This window comes from Stegostoma tigrinum, chromosome 1, assembly GCF_030684315.1.
Source record: "Stegostoma tigrinum isolate sSteTig4 chromosome 1, sSteTig4.hap1, whole genome shotgun sequence".
Lineage (NCBI taxonomy): Eukaryota > Metazoa > Chordata > Chondrichthyes > Orectolobiformes > Stegostomatidae > Stegostoma > Stegostoma tigrinum.
Genome location: NC_081354.1, coordinates 176197979 through 176220175, shown reverse-complemented (window position 1 = coordinate 176220175; position 22197 = coordinate 176197979). Strand labels below are relative to the sequence as shown.

The window sequence follows — 22197 nt, the reverse complement described above, 5'->3', positions numbered from 1 at the left end:
AGGCTCTGTATCTGAATGCACATGGCATTCATAGCGAAACAAGCATTTTTACTGCACAGATGGAAATAAACATGTATAATCTGATTGCTATTGCAAAGGCCTGGTTACAAGATGATGCTGACTAAAACCTGAATTTTAAAGGATATCTAACATTTAGGAAGGATAGGAAGCTTGGAAGAGATAGAGGGTTATCTGTGTCAATTAAAGATGACATTAAAACAAGAGAGAGGCAATGACAAACTTATTAAATTTAAAACTGAAATGAGACGACATTTTTTCAGCCAGAGAGTGGTGGGCTTGTGGAATTCATTGCCACGGAGTGCAGTGGAGGCCGGGGCGTTAGATGCCTTCAAGGCAGAGATCAACAAATTCTTGATCTCACAAGGAATCAAGGGCTACGGGGAGAGTGCAGGGAAATGGAGTTGAAATGCCCATCAGCCATGATTTAAATGGCGGAGTGGCCTTGATGGGCCGAATGGCCTTACTTCCATTCCTATGTCTTATGCTTTGATAGTCTTATGATTTTAGTTCCAGAGATAAAGATGTGGAATCAGTTTGGGTAGAGCCGAGAAATGTTAGTATTAATAAATAACTTCTGGGAATGGTTTATATGACCCATAGCAGAAGTCACATTGTAGCATGGGGTACATGGGAAGTGATAATGGGGAGACAGGTATGGTGGCCATCACGGATGCAAGAAAATACAATCAGCATGCATTTGTGATCGAGAATCTATCTCAGCCTTCGATATGCCTAAGGACTCTGCCCCCCACCGCTCAGTGTGGTGAGGAGTTACAACCCTCTGAGACAATTAGAGCTCTGAGGTGCAGAGGGATCTGTGTGTCCTGGCACATGGATCACAAGAGGCTCAATAGGATGATCCCTGATGTAAAGGGATTGCCTTATGCTCAAAGGTTAAACAGGTTGGGATTCTACTCACTGGAGTTTAGAAGAATGAGAGATCACCTCGCTGAAACATATAGGATTTTTCAGGAGCTTGGCAGGATAAATGCTGAGAGAATGTTGTCCCCTCATGGGACACTCTTGGACCGTGGGGCATAGTCTCAGAATAATGGTGTGCCAATGGAAACAGAGATGCGTAAGAATTTCCTCTCTCAGTTGGTTGTGAGTCTTTGTAACTCCTTCTCACAGTGAGCTGTGAGGGGAGAGTCCTTGTGTATATTTAAGGCTGAGACAGGTAGATTCTTGACCAGTATGGGAACCGAGGACTATGTAGAAAGGGCAGGAAAGCGGACATGAGGAAAGTCAGATCAGCCATGATCCTCCAGAATGATGGAAAAGGATCAAGGGGCCAAGTGGCCAATTCCTGCTCCTATTTCTTAGAACGTTAGTATGCACGTACAACAAGGTATGCTCCTGAGATGCTGCTTGGCCTGCTGTGTTCATCGAGCTCCACACTTTGTTATCTTGGATTCTCTAGCACCTGCAGTTCCCATTATCTCTGAGGCAAGTAGAATGTCGTCTTTTTGCGTGGAGTATAGAATATAAAAGTCGGGATGTTTTAGAACATAGAACATAGAACATTACAGCACAGTCCAGGCCCTTCGGCCCTCAATGTTGTGCCGACCTGTCATACCGATCTCAATCCCATCCAACCTACACTATTCCATGTACGTCCATATGCTTGTCCAATGACGACTTAAATGTACCTAAAATTGGCAAATCTACAACCGTTGCAGGCAAAGCATTCCATTCCCTTACTACTCTCTGAGTAAAGAAACTACCTCTGACATCTGTCCTATATCTTTCACCCCTCAATTTAAAGCTGTGCCCCCTCGTGCTCGCCATCACCCTCCTAGGAAAAAGGCTCTCCCTATCCACCCTATCTAACCCTCTGATTATTTTATATGTTTCAATTAAGTCAGCTCTCAACCTTCTTCTCTCTAATGAAAACAGCCTCAAGTCCCTCAGCCTTTCCTCGTAAGACCTTCCCGTTTTGTTGTATTTATACAAGATATTGAGGCCATATCTGGAATACTATGAGAAGCATCGGTCTCTTTACTTAATAAAGGATGTAATTCTGTTTGAAGCAGCTCAGAGGTAGTAGGATTGATTGATATCTGAGATTGGGGATATTGCAGTTGTTCAAGAAGATGGCTCACCACAATGTTCTCACAACAATCAACAGCAGGCAATCAGTGCTTATTTTGTTAATGATGTCTTTATCGCAAGACCACAGTAATAGATAATGGAGTTCACATTTTTTAATAGCTATTTTAATGGTTTCTGGATGATTAAGGCATAGTGCAGCCATCAATCCCTTTTTCTACGCTTAAAATAATAAACTTTAATGGGGCACTGTAACATGAAAACTTACAGAAGGAAAATTTATCAAAACAAACTAATATAGTCTTGCTTAATTGTTAGCAGCAAAGCACAGACCACTGCTCGTCCTCAACAACAGCCTTAACTTCTGTTACATAATAAGAGATTTTTTTGTATTAGGCATTCTTGGGATGTGGGTGTCACTGGCTAAGCCAACATTTAATGCCCATCTCTAATTGCCCAGAGGGCATTAAGAACCACTTTGGAGTCACACATTGGCCAGACCAGGTAAGGACAGCATTTGGACATTGGTCAATCAGATGATGTTGTCCTGGCAAATGACAATGGTTTTATGGCCATCATAAATATCAGATTTTTTTAAAAGTTTGAATTCAAGTTCCACTATCTGCCACAGCAGGATTCAAACCCAAGTTCCCAGAATGTTATCTGGGTCTCTGGATTATTAATCTAGTGCTAATACCACTTAGCCATCATCAGCATTGGGTACAAGTGTTGTGGCAATGATAGCATCATATACAGCATGAAGGAAATAGGTAAAGCATTTTTTTTCATTGATGGGAGGTGTGTGCCATTGGCAAGATTGGCATTAATTCCCCCATCCCTGGTTGCCTTTGAGAAGCTGGTGGTGACCTGCCTTCTTGAACAATTGCAGTCCACTTGATCTTTTCTTAAGAGAGATTAGAGGTTTTTCAGTGACTTTGACTCAGCGACACTGAAGGACAGGTGATGTATTAACATGTCAGGATAACAGGTGGCTTGGAGGGGAGTTTTCAGATAGAAGTGTTCACATAGATCTGCTGCCATTGACCTTCTAAATGGTAAGAACACAAAAGCTGACGTTTCGGGCCTAGACCCTTCATCAGAGGCTCTGATGAAGGATCTAGGCCCAAAATGTCAGTTTTTGTGCTCCTGAGATGCTGCTTGGCCTGCTGTGTTCATCCAGTTCCACACTTTATTATCTTGGATTCTCCAGCATCTGCAGTTCCTATTATCTCTGATACAATTTTAACCTCACTGCAAAGCCTCTTCCAGGGATACCTAACCTGAAGAAGTTACCCTCCTCCCTCCGGAAGCTCTGATGAAGGGTCTAGGCCCGAAACGTCAGTTTTTGTGCTCCTGAGATGCTGCTGGGCCTGCTGTGTTCATCCAGCCTCACATTTTATTATCTTGGATTCTCCAGCATCTGCAGTTCCCATTATCTCTGATCTTCTAAATGGTTGTGTGTTTGGAAACTGCTGTCCAAGGAGCCATGGCCAATTTCTGCTGTACAGCTCATAGATGGGGCACAGTGCTGTCATTGACTAGTTCATCCATTAAAACTATCAGGAGCCTGAGGTGAGACTTCTGTCTCCATCGGGATCTTATACAATATGACCTGATTCTCCACTGTGCACCATCATCAAATTGGGTGGAGCTAATGTGACTTCAACATTAACTTTTTCAGAACCATTGCCTTATACAATAGTAACCAGCACGTTCAAAATTCCAAACAAAACACTTCAACATCCCTCCCCAAATCTGACTCATTAACATTTACGAGAACTTATTAATTCAGCACTTCCCAAAGTCAACCCGCTTTGCAGTCACCAAACCCAACACATTCAATATTGCCAAATCTGTGAAGGCAATCTGGTCAGTTGCGATCATTAGGAGTTAAAAATGGACGGGCTTCATAATGTGCACCAGTCAGATCTTCCCAATTATAATTCCGATCCTTCTTGGTGAAAGTGCTGAGAGGAATTGTGAAAACAGACCCAACTGAATACATCAATACTGTAATTCTGTTATAATTCTGTTAAATCCATGCCCCTTAAACCAATAACTGCTCTATTTGTCACATTTTAGCCTTCGGATGAAACAGTGAAGGAAGTTATCGAGTTTTCAAAGATGACCTTGGAGAAAATTGATAAAGAACGATCTGAGGGGCTGTGGAGTAATGTAAGTACTGGCCAACATTCACTGAATCCTCTGAATTTAACAATGAAATGTTCTATTTGGATACATAGGACTCACCTTTTTCTTCACCAGGTAGCACCCTTGATTATTTTGGGCCAACAAGTGATGTCTTACGTAATGCCTTTACTGTTGAGCGTAGCATGGAGGCTGTCCCCACGTTTGCCCGAGTTGTAGTAGGGATTGAACCCCGTTTCGTTGGTGGTGTGCTGGCCACAAATTCACTGGTGTAGCCAATTGAGGTAATTGTGGCTATCACCCCTCTCACAGTAGAATGACGGATAGAATGACAGTAGAATAACAGATGAACTGGTCAATGACAGTGCTGCGCCCCATTTACTTCCTTTTAAGCACTCAGCCTTTTAGCCTAACTTCGCTTACAGTGCTTGGATTCTTATATAGAGGAGAAATTTTCCCCAATTAGATCAAGGGTTTGTATTTGTCCAAGTGCATTTTCAATAAATTTGGGACTGTGAAATAGTGTAGGTCAGTCATAATCTTACTGAATGGTGGAGAAGATTGAAAGAGCAAAGGGTCCTACTGCTGCTCCTAAACACAGGAGGCAGGACCTAATGTTGACTACTGACTTTTGGCCCAGAGTTTGCTGACAAAATGAAGCCACGAAAACAATACTTATGTAACACGTAAACTGCAAATTTCCAAAATTTTCTGGATTGCTTGGGGCCCTCCATCAAAGTTTCCTCTAATTTATTCTCTGGTGTACAGACCTCCAAGGTCTGTGCAGCAACACTGTCTGAAAGTGGAAGCCAATGTGTTGACATGTCAATCATCACATGGAGAAACCTTTGCATAATTGTACAGCAGAGAAGGAGCCATGCCCTCTGTCATTAGTGTCTTTTCTAATCTCTACCTAAGTTTGATGAAGCTGCTATATTGCTAATTAAACTTAACATACGAAGTTAAATCTATAAATTAAGCCTAACTACAAGATGGTAATTGTCACTCATTGCATGAAATATAGTTCTTTGGGCTTGTGTGGAGAAATGGTAGCATCGCTATCTCTAAGCCAGGAGGCTTGGCTTCAGAAGTGTACAATAGCATCCGTGAACAGGGTGATTGGAGAAAGAAAAGGTCGTTCCTTTCATTTCCCACTGAATCTTTCACCCAAATTCTTTGAACCATGTCTCCAGTCCTGACACTATCAGCTGCTGGCTTTGCCTTGTCTACCTTGTTTAAAATTCATAATCTGGTACATCTCTCCCATCAACCGTATCTCTCCCATCATCTCGCCCCTCATTGCCAGAGAAAGGCTGCCAACATCATCAAAAACCAATCGCAGCCCAGTAATACTCCCTTACAAATTCTTACGTCAGGCAGAAGATACAGAAGCTTGACCACACACACCAACAGGTTCAGGAAAAGCTTCTTCCTGACTGTTATTAGACTGATGAATGGACTCTCTAACTTCAAGTAATGTTGACCCTGCTCCTGTGATGCTGCTTGGCCTGCTGTGTTCATCCAGCTCTACATCTTGTTACCGCTTGATCTTGCTAATGTTGAATTTGCCCAGCACACACCCTGTGCAATGTAAGCTTCTAAGTTTGTTTTTCACCCGATTATCTGCATGTCCTTGATTACCATGTTCTACCTGTACTGCTCATAAACAAAGCTTTTTGCTGTAGTTAGGTACACATGACAATAAATAAATCAAATCAAATCAAATCGGATCAAACTTCCATTGCCCTATGCAGAACGGTAGTAGCTTCTCATACAATCCTTGAATTGTTTTGGCTAAGGAAGGTCTCAGTTCCACGGAGTCTCACTGACTCTATAAGAAAGTAATATCTTGTAGCAAAGCGAACACTAAGACAATTTTATAAGTTTTGTTTAATTAATCAATACTGTGAAAAACCTGCAACATTTTGAAAGTAATTGGAATCCAGAATGCCTGTAGTGTGGAAACAGGCCATCAAGTCCATTCAACGAACATCCAACTCAGACCAACTGAACCCCTGTAACCCTACATTTCCCATGGCCAATCCATCTAGCCCATACATCCCTGGGCACTATGCGCAATGTAGCATGGCCAATCGTAAGCAGCATCTGTGGACAGTGGGAGGAGCCTGGAGCACCTGGATAAAACCCACTCAGACACAGGGGAATGTGCAAACTCCATACAGACAGCCACCTGAGAGTGGAATAAAATCCTGGTCTCTGATGCTACGAGGCAACAGCGCTAAAGAATGAGCCACTGTGCTGCCCCTAATTATTCTAATATTCTATAATTTTAAACATAAAGAATCATTCATCAATTTCCACTTAGCTATCAACCCTACTGTCTCTTACATTTTTGTCACAGATTCATGTTAAGCTTTCCCTGTTATGTATTCTCAACTTTCACTTTGCATTGGGAATTATCCGTTTAATTTTACCACATTGTAGATGCAGCCTTTTGTTTTGACTGGTCGCACTGATTTGCAATTCCCATGTTTAAACCAACTCAATCTCTCAGATTCCCAACTCGCAGACCCAACGAGTCCCCCTCCACTGACACCCTCATCCGCCTATCCAAACTTGTCCTCACCCTCAACAACTTATTTTTCGATTCCTCCCACTTCCTACAGACAAAGGGGGTGGCCATGGGCACCCGCATGGGCCCAAGCTATGCCTGCCTCTTTGTAGGTTACGTGGAACAGCCCCTCTTCCGCAACTACACAGGCCCCAAACCCCACCTCTTCCTCCGTTACATTGATAACTGTATCGGCGCCACCTCTTGCTCCCAAGAGGAGCTCGAACAGTTCATCCACTTCACCAAAACCTTCCACTCCAAACTCAATTTCACCTGGGCCATCTCCAACACATCCCTCACCTTCCTGGACCTCTCAGTCTCCATCTCAGGTAACCAGCCAGAAACCGATGTCAATTTCAAGCCCACCGATTCCCACAGCTACCTAGAATACACCTCCTACCACCCACCTTCCTGAAGATAATTCCATCCCCTATTCCCAATTCCTTCACCTCTGCCGCATCTGCTCCCAAGATGAGGCATTCCACTCCCGCACATCCCGGATGTCCTCGTTCTTCAAGGGCCGCAACCTCCCCGCTGCAGTGGTTGAGAACGTCCTCGACCGTGTCTCCTGCATTTCTCACACCTCATCCCTCACACCCCACCCTCACAATAACCGCCACAACAGAATCTCCCTAGTCCTCACGTACCACCCCACCAACCTCTGGATACAACGTATCATCCTCCGACACTTCCGCCATCTACAATCCAACCCCACCACCAAAGACATTTTTCCAACCCCACCCTTGTCTGCCTTCCAGAGAGACCACTCCCTCCATGACTCCCTTGTCCGCTCCACACACCCCTCCAACTCCACCACACCCGGCACTTTTCCCTACAACCGCAGGAAGTGCTACACCTGCCCCCACACTTCCTCCATCACCACCATCCCAGGCCCCAAGATGACTTTCCACATCAGGCAGATGTTCACCTGCACATCCGCCAATGTGGTACACTGCATTCGCTGTACCTGTTGTGGCTTCCTCTACATTGGGGAAACCAAGCAGAGGCTTGGGGACCGCTTTGCAGAACACCTCCGCTTGGTTCGCAATAAACAACTGCACCTCCCAGTTGCGAACCATTTTAACTCCCCCTCCCATTCCTCAGACGACATGCCCATCCTGGGCCTCCTGCAGTGCCATAATGATGCCACCCGAAGGTGGCTGGAACGGCAACTCATATTCCGCTTGGGAACCCTGCATCCCAATGGTATCAATGTGGATTTCACCAGCTTCAAAATCTCCCCTCCCCCCACTGTATCCCAAAACCAGCCCAGCTCATCTCCGCCTCCCTAACCTGTTCTCCCTCTCACCTATCCCCTCCTCCCACTTCAAGCCACACCCCCATTTCCTACCTACTAACCTCATCCCACCTCCTTGACTGTCTGTCCTCCCCGGACTGACCTATCCCCTCCCTACCTCCCCACCCATGCTCTCCTCAGCACTTATCTTCTCTTCTATCCATTTTCGGTCCGCCTCCCCCACTCTCCCTATTTATTTCAGAACCATCTCCCCATCCCCCATTTCTGATGAAGGATCTAGGCCCAAAACGTCAGCTTTCCTGCTCCTAAGCTGCTGCTTGGCCTGCTGTGTTCATCCAGCTTCACACTTTGTTAACTTGCTGTCAGTCTAACCTGCCTTATAAATGTTAACATACAAGCAAAACTATGATGTAGGTATGTGTGTTGCCATCTGCACAGGGTCACTATGATCAAAGGAAGTAGGGTCAATTTTTCTACGGTACTCTCTGGTTTTGCAGAACAACGACAGGAGTGAAGAGGAAAAAAAAACTCTTCACTTGGTGGGAGCATAGGATCCCTGCAGATATCTGCATTCTATGTGATATAACCAGAGCTTGGTGCTTGGGGATGGGAGTTGGAGGAATGGGAGATGTTATACCATAGAATCATAGTGTCATACATCATGTAAACAGGCCCTTTGGTCCAACTTGTACCTGTCAACCAGGCTTCCTAAACTGTACTAGCCCATTTGCCTGCATTTGGCCCTTATCCCTCTAAACCTTTCCTATTCACGTACCCATCCAGATGCCTTTTACATGTTGTATTTGTACCTAAAACTATCACTTCTCATGGCAGCTCAATCTATACACATATCACTGTCTGTGTGAAATTGTTTCTCCTCAAATCCCTTTTAATTTTTTTTTCTTTCTCACCTTAAACCTATGCTCTCTTGTTTTGGACTCCCCTACCCTGGGAAAAAGACCTTGACTCTGCATGCTATCCTTGCCAGTCATGATTTTATAAACTTCTATAAGGCCATCCCTCAGCCTCCTACACTTCAGGGAAAAAGTGTCCCGGCCTATCCAGCATCTCCTTATAGCTGAAACCCTCCAATCCTAGAGGGACATTCTTGTAAACCTTTTCTTTATCCTTTCCATTTCAATGATATCTTCCTATAGCATGCCATAACTAAGCAGTTGTCACACCGCTAGCTTCCAGAGACAGATTAGAACAGACTTCAGTGGGTGGATATCCCTGTTTCACAGAAGGGGATAAGCTTCCCACATCTTGTCAGTCAGACGGCACCAACATCCAGTGGGCACTCATGTCTTGTCGCATATCGAACCCGATTGTGCAGCTGGTACTCAGACCTGCACTCAGGCTGCCCCTCAAACCTTCATTGAGGACATGATTTTCCACTGCTGGCCTCTCTCCCTCTGCCCACTCGGAATCAAAGATTGGGATTATTTCCGTGTCCCGAACCTGTGCCATTGGAGCAGATCAGTCATGGGATTGGGGTATGTGGTTACTGACCCCAAAATCCCTCAGTTGCCTTGGAGGCTGGGTGTCCACTTGGGTGGGGCAGTCCAATCAGAGACCTCACAATTTGACACGAGCGGCTGACTGGAAGGTGGTTCAGGGAGAGGCTGCTTCAAGATGGAGGGACTCCCATGTCAACTTTGTCAAGGAAGATGGTTTGTAGCTAGGCCATGCTGTGGTTTAGTGGGACTGAGGAATAGAGTGGTGTGGGGAAACTAACTGGGATCCCTTCTTCAGAGGAGCCTGTGACTCCTGAGTCCAGGAAATTAGGAAGATAGAAATTAAGGGGAAGGCGATGGCCTAGCTGTATTATCGCTGGGCTGTTAATCCAGAGACCTAGATAATGTTCTGGGGACCTGGGTTCAAATCCTGCCATGGCAGATGGTGGAATTTGAATTCAATACATATCTGGAATTAATAATTTAATGATGACCATGAATCCATTGTCAACTGTTGGGAAAAACCCATCTGGTTCACTAATGTCCTTTAGGGAAGGAAACTGCCATCCTTACCTGGCCTGGCCTACATGTGACTCCAGACCCACGCAATGTGGTTGACTCTTAACTGTCTGATGGGAAATAAGTGTTGCCTAGCCAGCAACATCCTCATTCTGTGAATGAATAAATAAATAAAGAAAGAGCCAAAAACAGAAGTTGCTGGAAAAGCTCAGCAGGCCTGGCAACATCCGTGAAGAAAAAAATCAGAGTTAACGTTTTCGGGTTCGGTGACCCTTCCTCAGAACCAGACCCGAAATGTTAACTTTGATTTCTTTTCATCACAGATGCTGCCAGACCTGCTGAGCTTTTCCATCAACTTGTGTTTTTGTTCCTGATCTACAGCATCCGCAGTTCTTTTGGTTTTTAAATTAAGAAGGGCCTCCAGGCCTGTCTGGATGGATACCACTCTCCCTATCCTCACAGTTCCACTGGATGTGCTGCTTCCGTAGAAGCATAGAATACCAGAGCAGGAGTAGGCCATTCAGCCCTTTGAGCTGACTGCGCCTTTCACCATGTTGCTAATTTATCGTCCAACTCAGTCCCCTGTTCCCATTATCCCTTGGCGCCCTTTGACCCCTTTGGACGCAAGAACTCTATCTAACTCTCTCTTGAAAGCATTCAATGTTTTGGTCTCAACTGCTTTCTATGGCAGAGAATCGCACAGGCTCATCACTCTCTGGGTGAAAAAAGTTTCCTCCTCAGGTCTTCATCCTGGGCAGCTAATAGTCTGGGGGATTAGCAACGTAAAGTCCCAGTCAGCCTTCTTTAATTTACCCAGAGAGGTTCTTAGTGAGCCCGATGGGTTGCCCAGCTAAGTCATCACGACTCGTTAAGAATGGCCCAAAGGGCAGGATAACAAATGTGAGAAGGCAGTGCCACTAGTAGCTGCTGCCCACCTCTGATTCACCACTGGGGCTGCACAATGTGGCTAGCACTGCTGCCTCACAGCACCAGGGGCTGGGGTTTGATTCCAGCCTCGGGCGGCTGTCTGTGTGGAGTTTGCATAATCTCCCTGTGTCTGTGTGGGTTTGCTCCAGTTTCCTCCAAAGTTGTGCAGGTTACGTGGATTGGCTGTGCTAATTTGCCGTAGTGTCCAGGGACGTGCAATTAGGTGGGTTAAGGGGGGTGGCTGTGCGTGGGATGCTCTGAGAGTTGGTGTGGACTTGTTGAGTCAAAGGGCCTGTTTCCACACTTTCTAAGTCTTATTAGCTCCCAAAATGGTGTCAGCAGAGGCTGACCACTAATCCACCTACTGACTCCCAGCTCTAAGTCAGGGTAGAATTAAATGGATAAGCTTTGAGATGAAATAATAACACCTGAGTGAATGGGCATTATTAACTGATAGCTTCCTCTCTCTCTCTCGTGTTTTCTTCCCCCTTTCCATCTTCCTCCATGCTTCTCCGCTTCCCTTCCTCACACATTTAGGTTGTGAAGCTGTGTCGCAGTTGCCTGGAGAAACAGGAGCCGGTTCTGGCTGGTACAAATCTTTACCAGCTGAAGATTCTTAGCCTTGCCTCCGAGGTGCTCTCCTATCTGCAGCACTTTGAAGAGGCAGCTGGATATGCCAGAAGAATGGTGGAGGGATATCAGTGAGTGCCAACAATTATATGTTACAAACCAGAGTGGCAGGCAGTGTTATGATGGTGAGGTCACTGGAATAGTAATCCTGAACCCCGAGTTTTAACCATATGGGTTTAAATTCCACCGTGTCAGATGGAGAAATTTCATGCTGTTAACAATCTGGAGTTGTAAAAGTCTAATGGTGACTATGTAGTCACTATTATCATTGCATAAAACCCTTTAATTTGCCAATGCCTACTTTTTAAAGAAGGAAATCTGCCATATCTACCTGGTGTATGTGTGATTCCAAAATATTGAATGATAGGTGACTTTTAAACCCACCTTTAGTCAATAAGTTCAGGCCTAGTCAGTGATCATAAACTATTAATAATAAGAACAAGAGTAGGTCCCTCTAGCCTGCTCCACCCTTCAATAGGATCATGGCTGAGCTGTCATTCCTCATGTCCACTTTCCTCTCCCATAATCTTTGATTCTCTGACTGGTCAAGAATCTATCCATCTCAGTCTTAAATCTACACAAGGCCTCTGCCCCTACAGCTCTCTGTGGCAAGAGTTTCAAAAACTTACAATCCCCTGAGAGAAGAATTTCCTCTTTATCTCAGTCTTAAATTGGCATTCCTTTATTTAGAGACAATGACTGTTGGCCCTAGATTCTCCCATGAGGGGAAACATCTTCTCAGCATTTACTCTGTTAAGCCCCCGAAGACCCAAAATGTTAACTTTGATTTTTTTCCTCACAGATGCTCCCAGACCTACTGATATTTTCCAGCAAATTCTGTTTCTGTCCCTGAAGAATCCTATATATTTCAATGTGATCACCTCTCATTCTTCTAAACTCCAAAGCCTGGAGTCCCAACCTCTTTAATGTTTGTTCATAAGAAATTTCTCCATAGTGGGGATCATCCCGGTTTTCATATCTTGTGAACAGATTATTTTTAGAAAAATGTGATCACGTAGACTTGGAGGTTGATGTCAGTAAGATGGCGACACAGTTGCTAACAGCCCCGAGCTTGAGAATTCTTTGTGATTTTGCTGTCAGTAATGGCTCTGTTGATACTGTTTTTGATTATGAGTTTCAATGTTGTGGGGACAAATCCCATTCCTGAAGTATCTGCACGCAATTCCACTCCAGCCTAGCACAGAGGGAATGCTGTACAGACAGTGGTGATGTCGTTATGAAAATACTTTAGACTAATAGTATTTCCCCCTTCAGGTGGATTTTACTGACCAAATGCTTCTATTGCCCAGAACAGCAGGAGAGCAGCAGTTCCCTCCAGCGTCCTACTTAATGTTTATCTCATAATCATTGTCAGTAAAGTTGAATCCATTGTTCCTCGGCCATCCACCTGAATATTAGGTCTGTTAGAAGCTTGCTGAATGTTTGTGTTCCAGAGATAGTAGGAACCACAGATGCTGGAGAATCTGAGATTACAAAGTGTAGAGCCGGATGAACACAGCAGGCCAAGCAGCATCATAGGCGCAGGAAAGCTGATGTTTCCGGCCTAGAACCTTCTTTCTGAAGAAGTGTCAGTTCTCCTGCTCCTCTGATGCTGCTTGGCCTGCTGCATTCATCCAGTTCTACACCTTGTTGTCTTGGATTCTCCAGCATCTGCAGTTCCTACTATCTATTTATGTTTTATAAACTACTTTGCTGTTATCAGGACAAAACTTTCTAAAAGTGTGGTGAAAGCAGATTCAATTGGGACATTCAAAACAGAATCAAATAAATACTTCAAGGACAGACGTCCTCCAGGTTGTGGGGAGAGATACTGATGGAAAAGCTCTTCAGGAGAGCTGGGACATAGCCAAGTTGGAGAAGGCCCTTGGGAAGTGACCAGTGACTCCATGAGCATCATCATTTCCAGCCTGACACCCGGTACCGAGTACACCATCTGTACACTGGGCTGAATGGCATCCTTCTGTACTATTCCATTCTATGATTCTACTACCCAGTGTCTTTGATGGCTGCCTGTTTGATCTCAGTACAAACTGATATCCATCTTATACTTTGCCAGTTTAGATTCACTCAGTCCAACACAATGCAATTTCTTATCAAACTCTTTCAAATGCTTTCAGATTTCATATAGCAACCTGCTGTTGATCTCTGACTAAGTAGAGCAGTCCTAGAGCAGGCCTTTGTTCAGCATAAGTAGGACTGGATTAAATTTGTATCATTAGGCATTGTTTAGCCTTTAGTAAAGTTTGTTATCTGTTAACAGGAAACTTTACCATCACAACAATGCTCAGCTGGGAATGTCTCTCATGAGGGCTGGTGTGACACACTGGCATGCTGGGCTCATCGAACCGGGCCATGCTATGATTTGCCAAGCGAATGGGATTCTCCTGGTGACACATGGTCCCACCCATCCAATCACCAAGGATCTTGAGGTCAGTTGTAAAAGCAGCATTGTCACTTATGGCGTAACACGAGTGATGACACAGCAAGTTAGGAATCTTGAGTACGCTGTAAGTTCAAAATTGAACCAAATTCTGCATCTGATCCATCACTTACTGCTTGTGTTAGATTTTCAGTTGTCATTTAGAGATGAAGGTATGGTGGAATATGTTCACTTTACAGGAAAATCAGTTTGTGGTCAAGATATAGATCAGAAAACATCAATTCTGCCAAACTGCGGTGGGGGTTGGCTGGCAAACTTGAACTGCCGTGCAGGGCAGATCTCAAAATAACTCCATCCTTTTAAACAATGTACTGCTTAACAGTGTAAAATGTGGGTTAACTGAAATAACTCCCCAGCAACTGGTATCCCATCACTAATTCAACTTTTATTGATTGATTGATTGTCACGTGTACTGGAGTACAGTGTAAAGCTTTGTTTACGAGCAGTACAGGCAGATCATAGTAAGGAAGGATGTACTGACCAAAGGTTATAAAATAAACTTAGATAGAGGCATACAGGTCACATTCCACAGGACATGCGCTAGGCGTGATCAATGTTAGCAAGATCAGTGTTATTTCAGGCTACAGACCCCATTCAGCAATCTGATAATGGCCAGGAAGAAACTGTTCCTGAACCTCCTGGGGAACGTATTCAAGCTTCTGTTTCTTCTGCCTGATGGAAGAAGTTGTAGGAGATCATTATCAGGGAGCGATGGGTCTTTGATGATGTTGGCAGCATTTCCGTGGCAGCGAGCTGTGTAAGTAGAGTCCATGGATGGAATGTTGGCTTCTGTGATGATCTAGGTTGTGCACACCACTTTCTATAGTTACCAGGCCCGTTATGCACCTGGACAGTTTGTTTTCAATAGTGCATCTGTAGATGTTGATGAGGGGACTTTGGATGAGACACATTTCCTGAGCCACCTGAGGAAGAGGCGTTGTTGTGTCTTCTTGACTGTCATATCTACGTGGGATGACCAGGTTTTCAGTTATTGTCACTCTGAGGAATTTGATGCTCTCCACCCTCTCAACCTCAGTTCTGTTGATGTAGATGGGGGGGTGTTCTCTTCCTTTCTATCTGAAGTCGATGATCAGTTCTTTAGTTTTGTTGACACTGAGAGAGATGTTGTTCTCAATGTACCACGTCACCAAACCCTCTATCTCCCTTCTGTGTTTTGACTTGTCATTGTTAGGCACCTGCTATGGTGGTGTCGACAGCGAACTTGAAGATGGCGTTCATTCGGAATTTAGTGACACATTTGTACGTGTGCGCCGAGTAGAGTAGGGGGCTGAGGATGCATCCTCGTGGGGCTCCAGTGTTGAGTAGAGGAGGTACAGTTACCTATCCTCACTGGTTGCGGCCTCAGGGTCAGAAAGCTGAGGGTCCAGGTGCAGAGGGCAGATCCAAGACCAAGGTCGCGCAGTTTTGAGATCAGTCCGGAGGGAATAATGATGTTGAAGGCGGAGCTGTAGTCAACAAGCAGGAGTTTGACAGAGGTGTCTTTGTTGTACAGATGTTCCAGGGATAAGTGCAGGGCTGGGGGATATGGTCCTGAGTCCTGAAGAATGGTAACACCTGAAATGTTGACTGCTCCTTTTTCTCCAGATGCTGCCTGGCTAGCTGTGTTGTTCCAGCCTCCTGTTGGTTTCTCTAGGGATGTGGTGTCTGCTGTGGACCTGTTACATTGGTCAGCAAATTGTAAGGGAACAAGGCAGGCTGAGAGGCTGGAATTATTTACGTTTGGAGAGCCCCTGAAACAGATCCAACTTCCTCAGATCCAGCTCTCTGAGTGAACAGAACCTCTGACTTTCATGTTTATATCTGTCAGCCAGGGCTCCCTGATTGGACCAGATTAATGTAAAACGTATATTGTACGTGGTCCACCTGGCTGACCTCATTACAATCACTACATTAATTGTGTTAAAATGCTCTGTGGTATAGAAGGAGGTCTTTTAGCCCATTGTGTTTTTGCTGCCTCTTTGCTAGTTTATAGATTCATTCAGCAGCTGAGCTATAGAAAGAAAGGATTGTAGTTAGAAAGTGAACATGTGCGGTTTAAGGGTGAAGCTAGAACATAGACTGGCACAGTATTCATATCTGGTCCATTTATAATCACTCCGAGTTCTGTTGTAGCTTAATTCATGAATTTTATCAGATCCACTCTTGGCAGCTGTGAACTAGCCATTCTTTACATCCAAACCTGTCGTCCTGGTCTGGTATAATTTAGAGATATAGGTAAGAAATTTCTCCTAATACATTGGTAAAAGTTTGCCCCAGAACCAACAACTCAAAGCACATTAATTGATCATTTATTAGAAGGCCGTGCGTGAGATGCTGCTGTGCTCACTTACACAACACAGCCACATTTCCAAATGACCGGTAGTTGCAAAATACTTGTGCCTTTTTGAGAAATGTGATACGGTGCTATCACAAAAGTAAATATACATTTATCTGCTGCAACTGAAGATCAATTAGAGCATTAATGAAAGGCGTGCTTCGACTACTTGCAATTGAGGTGTCTGTGCATCAATTTCTGACAACAGTATGGTGTTACTAATTCCAACATTCTACCTTGTCATTATTATGAGCCAACTCAAAAACAATGACATTCCACACATTTCTTTTTGTGGTGCAGTAACAGCAGATGACAATTATTAACTCCAATGAGTTTGACATCTGAATCCAGCAATCGATTATAAATAAGAGCTTGTTTTTGGAATGACTACATTGACCAAAGTTAAACACAGGTATGATTTTGAATTGCTCTCTCCTCCCCAGCTCAGTAGCTGAACATTGTTTTTACTCTCGCTGCTCCCTTTATCAAAGACAGGAGGCAAGGGGAGAGGTTGATTTTTGTAGCTTGATGTAAAACAGGCTTTTTCACTTAAACTTGCTTGACGACCAAATACAGGCACAAATTCCCAAAATAATGGACAAGTTATGTGCCTGATGTTTTTGCAATGCAATTCACACTTCCATTGCAAACCGCTATGGTTCTCATGATTACAACGTGTATGTTTAGCCAGATTGGCTATGAGAAATGACCAAGTCTCCGAACAATAACACATTTATTACAAGTTAAGGAATGAACTAAGACCCTACGGGAATGTGATTGGCTCTGTTGAAGCTATGATTCTTCCTTGAAACATGTTCTTATGTGATCTCTTAATTCTTCAGAATGGGAGGTACTACTCACACTGTTATTAACCAGTTCAAACCCTTATACAGCAGGAAAAGGGATGAATTGGCCTGGAAGTCAAATTTAAAAATTACTGTAACAAGGATGATGACCAGAAAGAAAAAGGTTTCTGAGGAATAAAAACCAAAAGAATGAGAAACAAAAACAGAAATTGCTGGAAAAACTCAGCAAGTCTGGCAGCATCTGTGGAGAGAAATCAGAGTTAACATTTCAGGTTGAGTGGCCCTTCCTCAGATGCTGCCAGACCTGCTCAGCTTTTCCGGCAATTAATGCTTATGTTTCTAGGGAACATTGGAAAGTACTTCAACCCATCAGAAATTAAACAGTGTAAGGAATTAAGAAGTAGGGGCCTGAACTTGGTTGGGAGGATCAGGGCGCAGTCTCTCTAATGGTGCCCTTTGCCTTTGAACATACCATCCCAAGGAATGTTGCTGGCAGACGTAAGAGGATCGTAACACTAACATATTGTGGACATTCAAACTCCCACCTGCAAGGAGGGTATGTAGGAGGCTGTGTCCTTTTTGACGGAATTATGGGGGTGGGGCGTGGGAGTCCATGTTCAGTTCACTCAAGAGGGCACAAAACGGTTAGGATCCTTTGCAACAGCATACAGATATGGAGGCCTAGTCCACTTCCTAGTCAGATTTCCAACCAAGCCCCCACTCATATATTGGCCCCGCAAAAGAAAAGGTGTAACTGACTCACACTGGAATGCTAGATAACAAAGCTCTGATGAAGGGTCTAGGCCTGAAATGTCAGCTTTTGTGCTCCTGAGATGCTGCTTGGCCTGCTGTGTTCATCCAGCTCCACACTTTGTTATCTTGGATTCTCCAGCATCTGCAATTCCCATTATCTTTGATCACACTGGAATGCTGCTTACTTTCCATCTAAAATTAGGCAGTAGAGGAAGAAAGATCACTGCTAAAATGTCCTTGACTCCTGACCAATGTATCAGAGAGAAAGAATATTTTAATGGTTTAACACATGGGCTTGCACAGCAAGATTCTAACTTCAATCCCTGCTCAGACTTTAGTGATCTCTGAGACACAGCCATCCTCAACATCCCTGGTGCATGATAAGGAAACACAAATTGTGGCTTTTGAGTAAGACCTTGTTGGAAAATGGTCAGAAACTCAATGGATGTTCATTGTTTTCTAAAGCAACAGTAATGAATTTTTATTGTGACTACCTTGCAGACTATGCGGTGCCAGACAGAAATGGAGCTGCGAATGTTCAAGGAGAATGAATTCCTTTATCACCAGATGAGAGAGGCAGCGTTGAAGAATCAGAAAATGCGAATGATGGCCGAACCAGCTGGCGAGTATGTCAAGGAGCTTTTCCACAGGAGAAAATAAGACGTCGCAGGAGTTCTGAGTTCACTAGCGTTACATTACGAGTGGTTGGAAAGGGGATGGAGGTGGACACAAATTCAACCATAGTCAGAATTTGGCAGTTATGAAAAACTGGCAGCAGCTTTCTTTCCTCTCTCAGTGGTATCTCGTGCATTTCCACATAACTTGTGCGTTCATAAAGTAGTTGCAAACTGTTTTGTCAAACATGCCTTTCACCAAAGTTTCCTATATGTTGTTGTTCAGGCTAATCAAGGTGGGGTAGGGTGGGAGCGCTGAGCAGGGAGAACTGGACAAAAGGGGGAATAATACTTATCTGAGTGGAATCCTAATTAATCCTCTACTAACTGAAACACTCCATCAGCTGGAGTGAAAAGTTAGACAGTGGGGTAACCACAGAGTGATAAACAGGGTTAGGTTAAAATTACCTCCCCCCGTTTAAGATCACATTCTTTTCTCCTGTCATGGTGCTCAATGATCTACACGTGCAGCTCTCCTTGCTTCTCTATTTAGTATATTGCACAAATCCAGTCCTCTGCCAATGAAATACAATTCCATCTAAGATTTACCTATTTCCCCAGAGGGGAAAAAAAGTCCTGGTTTGAGTCTCTCAGTTCAAATCATGACTTGTGAGCATTGCCGTCTGGGCTGGCATTTATTGGCCATTGCTAATAATGCTGCAAGATGGTGGTGTGCTGTCTTCTTGAGCAACTGTGGTCCATGCAGTGTAGGCAGAAGCAGAGTGCTATTAGAGAGGGAACTCAGTCAGAGTGGATGATGTTAGAAGTTGCAAGAACACTATTACTGCCAATGACTCAACAGGAATCAAGTGATAACAATGATAAAAACAACAGGCTTCTCATAAAATGTTCAAAACCTTTCAGGCAGGAAATTAATTGATTTTATCGATTTATTGTCACATGCATGGAAGTACAGTGAAAGGTTTTGTTTACAAGTGGTATAGGCAGATAATGGTAAGCAAAGGATGTACAGATCAAAAAGACTTAGAGGGATACAGGTTACATCGCACAAGGTGCAGAGTAGGCAAGATCAAAGTTAGTGAGGTCAGCATTGGAGGCTAGACAGCCTATTCATCTGCTAAAAACAGCTGAGAAGAAGCTGTTCCTGAACCCGCTGGTGCGTGCGTTCAGGCTTCTGTATCTTTTACCCGAGGGAAGAAGTTGGAGGAGATCATTACTGGGGTGCAATAGATCTTTGCTCATGTTGGCCGCTGCTCTGCAGCTGTGTAAATGGAGCCCATGGATGTAAGGTTGGCTTCCATAATGGTCCTCTGTAGTTTATGGTCCTGGGCAGAGCAGCTGCCATACCAGGCCGTCATGCACCCGGACAGTGTGCTTTCAATGGTACATCTGTAGCAGTTGGTGGGGATCCTTATGGGCATGCCAAACTCCAAGCTGCCTGAGGCAAAGGCATGATTGTACCTTTTTGACTGTCACATTCAAGTGGAAAGTCTGGGATAATTTCAGTTATTGCCACTCCAAGCAAGTTGACTGCCTTTACCCTCTCACCCTCAGTTCGGAGGATGTAAATAGAAGGTGTGTTCTGTTCCTTTCTTTCTGAAAGGAATGACTTGGTATTCTTATGCAGTCCGGCCTATTGTACAACTTCAAATTCCAGCAGAATTAGTTCTTATTTATTCAATGACTGAACAAGATGCTCAGTTGCGTTCAAGAAAGTACCACACCACCACTTCTCATTGGGTAGTGGCAAGACTTAACCTTGCCAGTGATGCTCAGCTTCCTGAATAAGTGAAATAGTCTTGATGCAAGAACACAAAGAACAAGAATGGAAAGGTATTTCAAATATATGTGTACCCTTCATCATGATAGGCTGTATTATGAAATCTAATTAAGAAAGAAAAATAGTGCCACAAAAATAGTCTAAGTAACGGATGTACCACAGTAATTCATTTTTACAAGTCTTTTGTTTGCTTCTAGTCTCCCACACTACATTATCTTCAGTAGCTTGATATTTATGAATACCAGTTTTATGTTTTAAATCAAGTCAAGTGTTGTGTACCTCAAAACAACGCCACCTGAAAAGACAAATAAAAATAACTTGGAGTATCTTCCTGTGTTCTCCTGCACCTTACTGTTTTTAAGTAACTACTGACTTACCACAGCTTTGAGCTCATGCATTGCAAATCCTTTCTTCACCCTTTTCCATTCTAGTGGTACAGTGGAATCTTTACATGAAGTTTTCTTTTACTTCTCAAAGATGATGTTAAAAGCACATTCTCTAATGAGTGCTTCTGTTGTAGGGACATCTTCACCCATGCTGAAGATGTTAGATACAGTGTGATCATCCCATGTGACTGCAATTTTTTTAAATATGCAAAGTGAGGTCTAATACAGGTACACAAACATGAAACAGTATAAGAGATAATGGGAACTGCAGATGCTGGAGAATGAGATAACAGTGTGTAGCTGGATGAACACAGCAGGCCAAGCAGCATCTCAGGAGCACAAAAGCTGACATTTCAGGCCTAGACCCTCCGGGGGGGGGGGGGGGGGGGGGGGGGGGGGGAAGAGATGGAGAGAGTGTTCTGGAACAAATAGGGAGAGAGGGGGAAGGGGGACTGAAGATGGAGAGAAAAGATGATACGTGTAGGGGAGAGTATAGGTGGGGAGGTAGGAGGGGATATGTCAGTCCAGGGAAGACGGACAGGTCAAGGAGGTGGGATGAGGCTAGTGGTTAGTAGGTAGGAAATGGAGGTGTGGCTTGGGGTCAGCGGAAGGGATGGTGAGAGGAAGAACAGGTTAGGGAGGCAGAGACAGGCTGGGCTGGTTTTGGGATGCTGGGGGTGGGGGGGCAGTGGGTGGCGAAGAGGGAGGGGATGAGCTGGTCTCATCTTTTACCCTAATCCTAAAGGAGGTCTATCTACCCTTGACTCCGACTTTATACTAATCAGCCATAAACCAATCTTACTTCTGCTTAAATGCCCCTAATGAGGTTGACTCCACTACCCTGTCAAAAAAAGTCCTTGCATAACCACTGCTTTGGGATATTTTGAATAAATGCACTGGCACTGACAGTATTCAATTCATCTCTTCTGAACTTCCAATCTGAGGTGCAGCAACATGTGAAAAGCATCAAAACAGTTTCATTTGTAGAATGAATAGTGAAAGCAGGGACATTTTACAGTTCCAGAACAGAGGAGATAGCAGTCAAGAAATTTCAGAGAAAGATTGGGAAAGTAAGAAGTTAGAAGGGGGAAGCTGGAGTCCAATAAATTTTATTAACATTTCACTGATGGGACCAGGTTTACATCGCAGGATCTGGATTCAGGTGTCTAGAATAAGAAGTGGACAGAAGCTAAATGTTGTGAAATTTAGCTAAAGCAAGGTCTGAAAATAATTTGGGGACTGCAAGAACTGCTGATGCTGGAGTCCGAGATCAGCGTGGAGCTGGAAGAGCACAGGAGGCCAGGAAAGCTGACATTTCTGGTTGTGTTTCTGATTAAGGGTCCCAACCTAAAACATCAGCTTTCCTGCTCCTGAGATGCTGCCTGGCCTGCTGTGTTCCTCCAGCCCCACACTACTGTCCAAGGTCTAAACAGTTACTTGCCAGTTGCAGTTCTGTAGCA

General features: G+C 44.2%; 1 protein-coding gene across 1 annotated transcript in view; it reads left to right on the top strand.

Moving 5' to 3' along the window:
• The window catches only part of LOC125460011 (histone-lysine N-methyltransferase Smyd1-like), a 64911-nt gene extending 44242 nt beyond the window's left edge, over positions 1-20669 (top strand). The window contains exons 7-10 of the mRNA XM_048547037.2: positions 4153-4245; positions 11489-11652; positions 13863-14031; positions 18438-20669. Coding sequence (XP_048402994.1) covers positions 4153-4245; positions 11489-11652; positions 13863-14031; positions 18438-18596 — 585 coding nt within the window. The 3' untranslated portion in view covers positions 18597-20669. The remainder of the gene's footprint in view (positions 1-4152; positions 4246-11488; positions 11653-13862; positions 14032-18437) is intronic.
• Positions 20670-22197: the final 1528 nt, after the last annotated feature.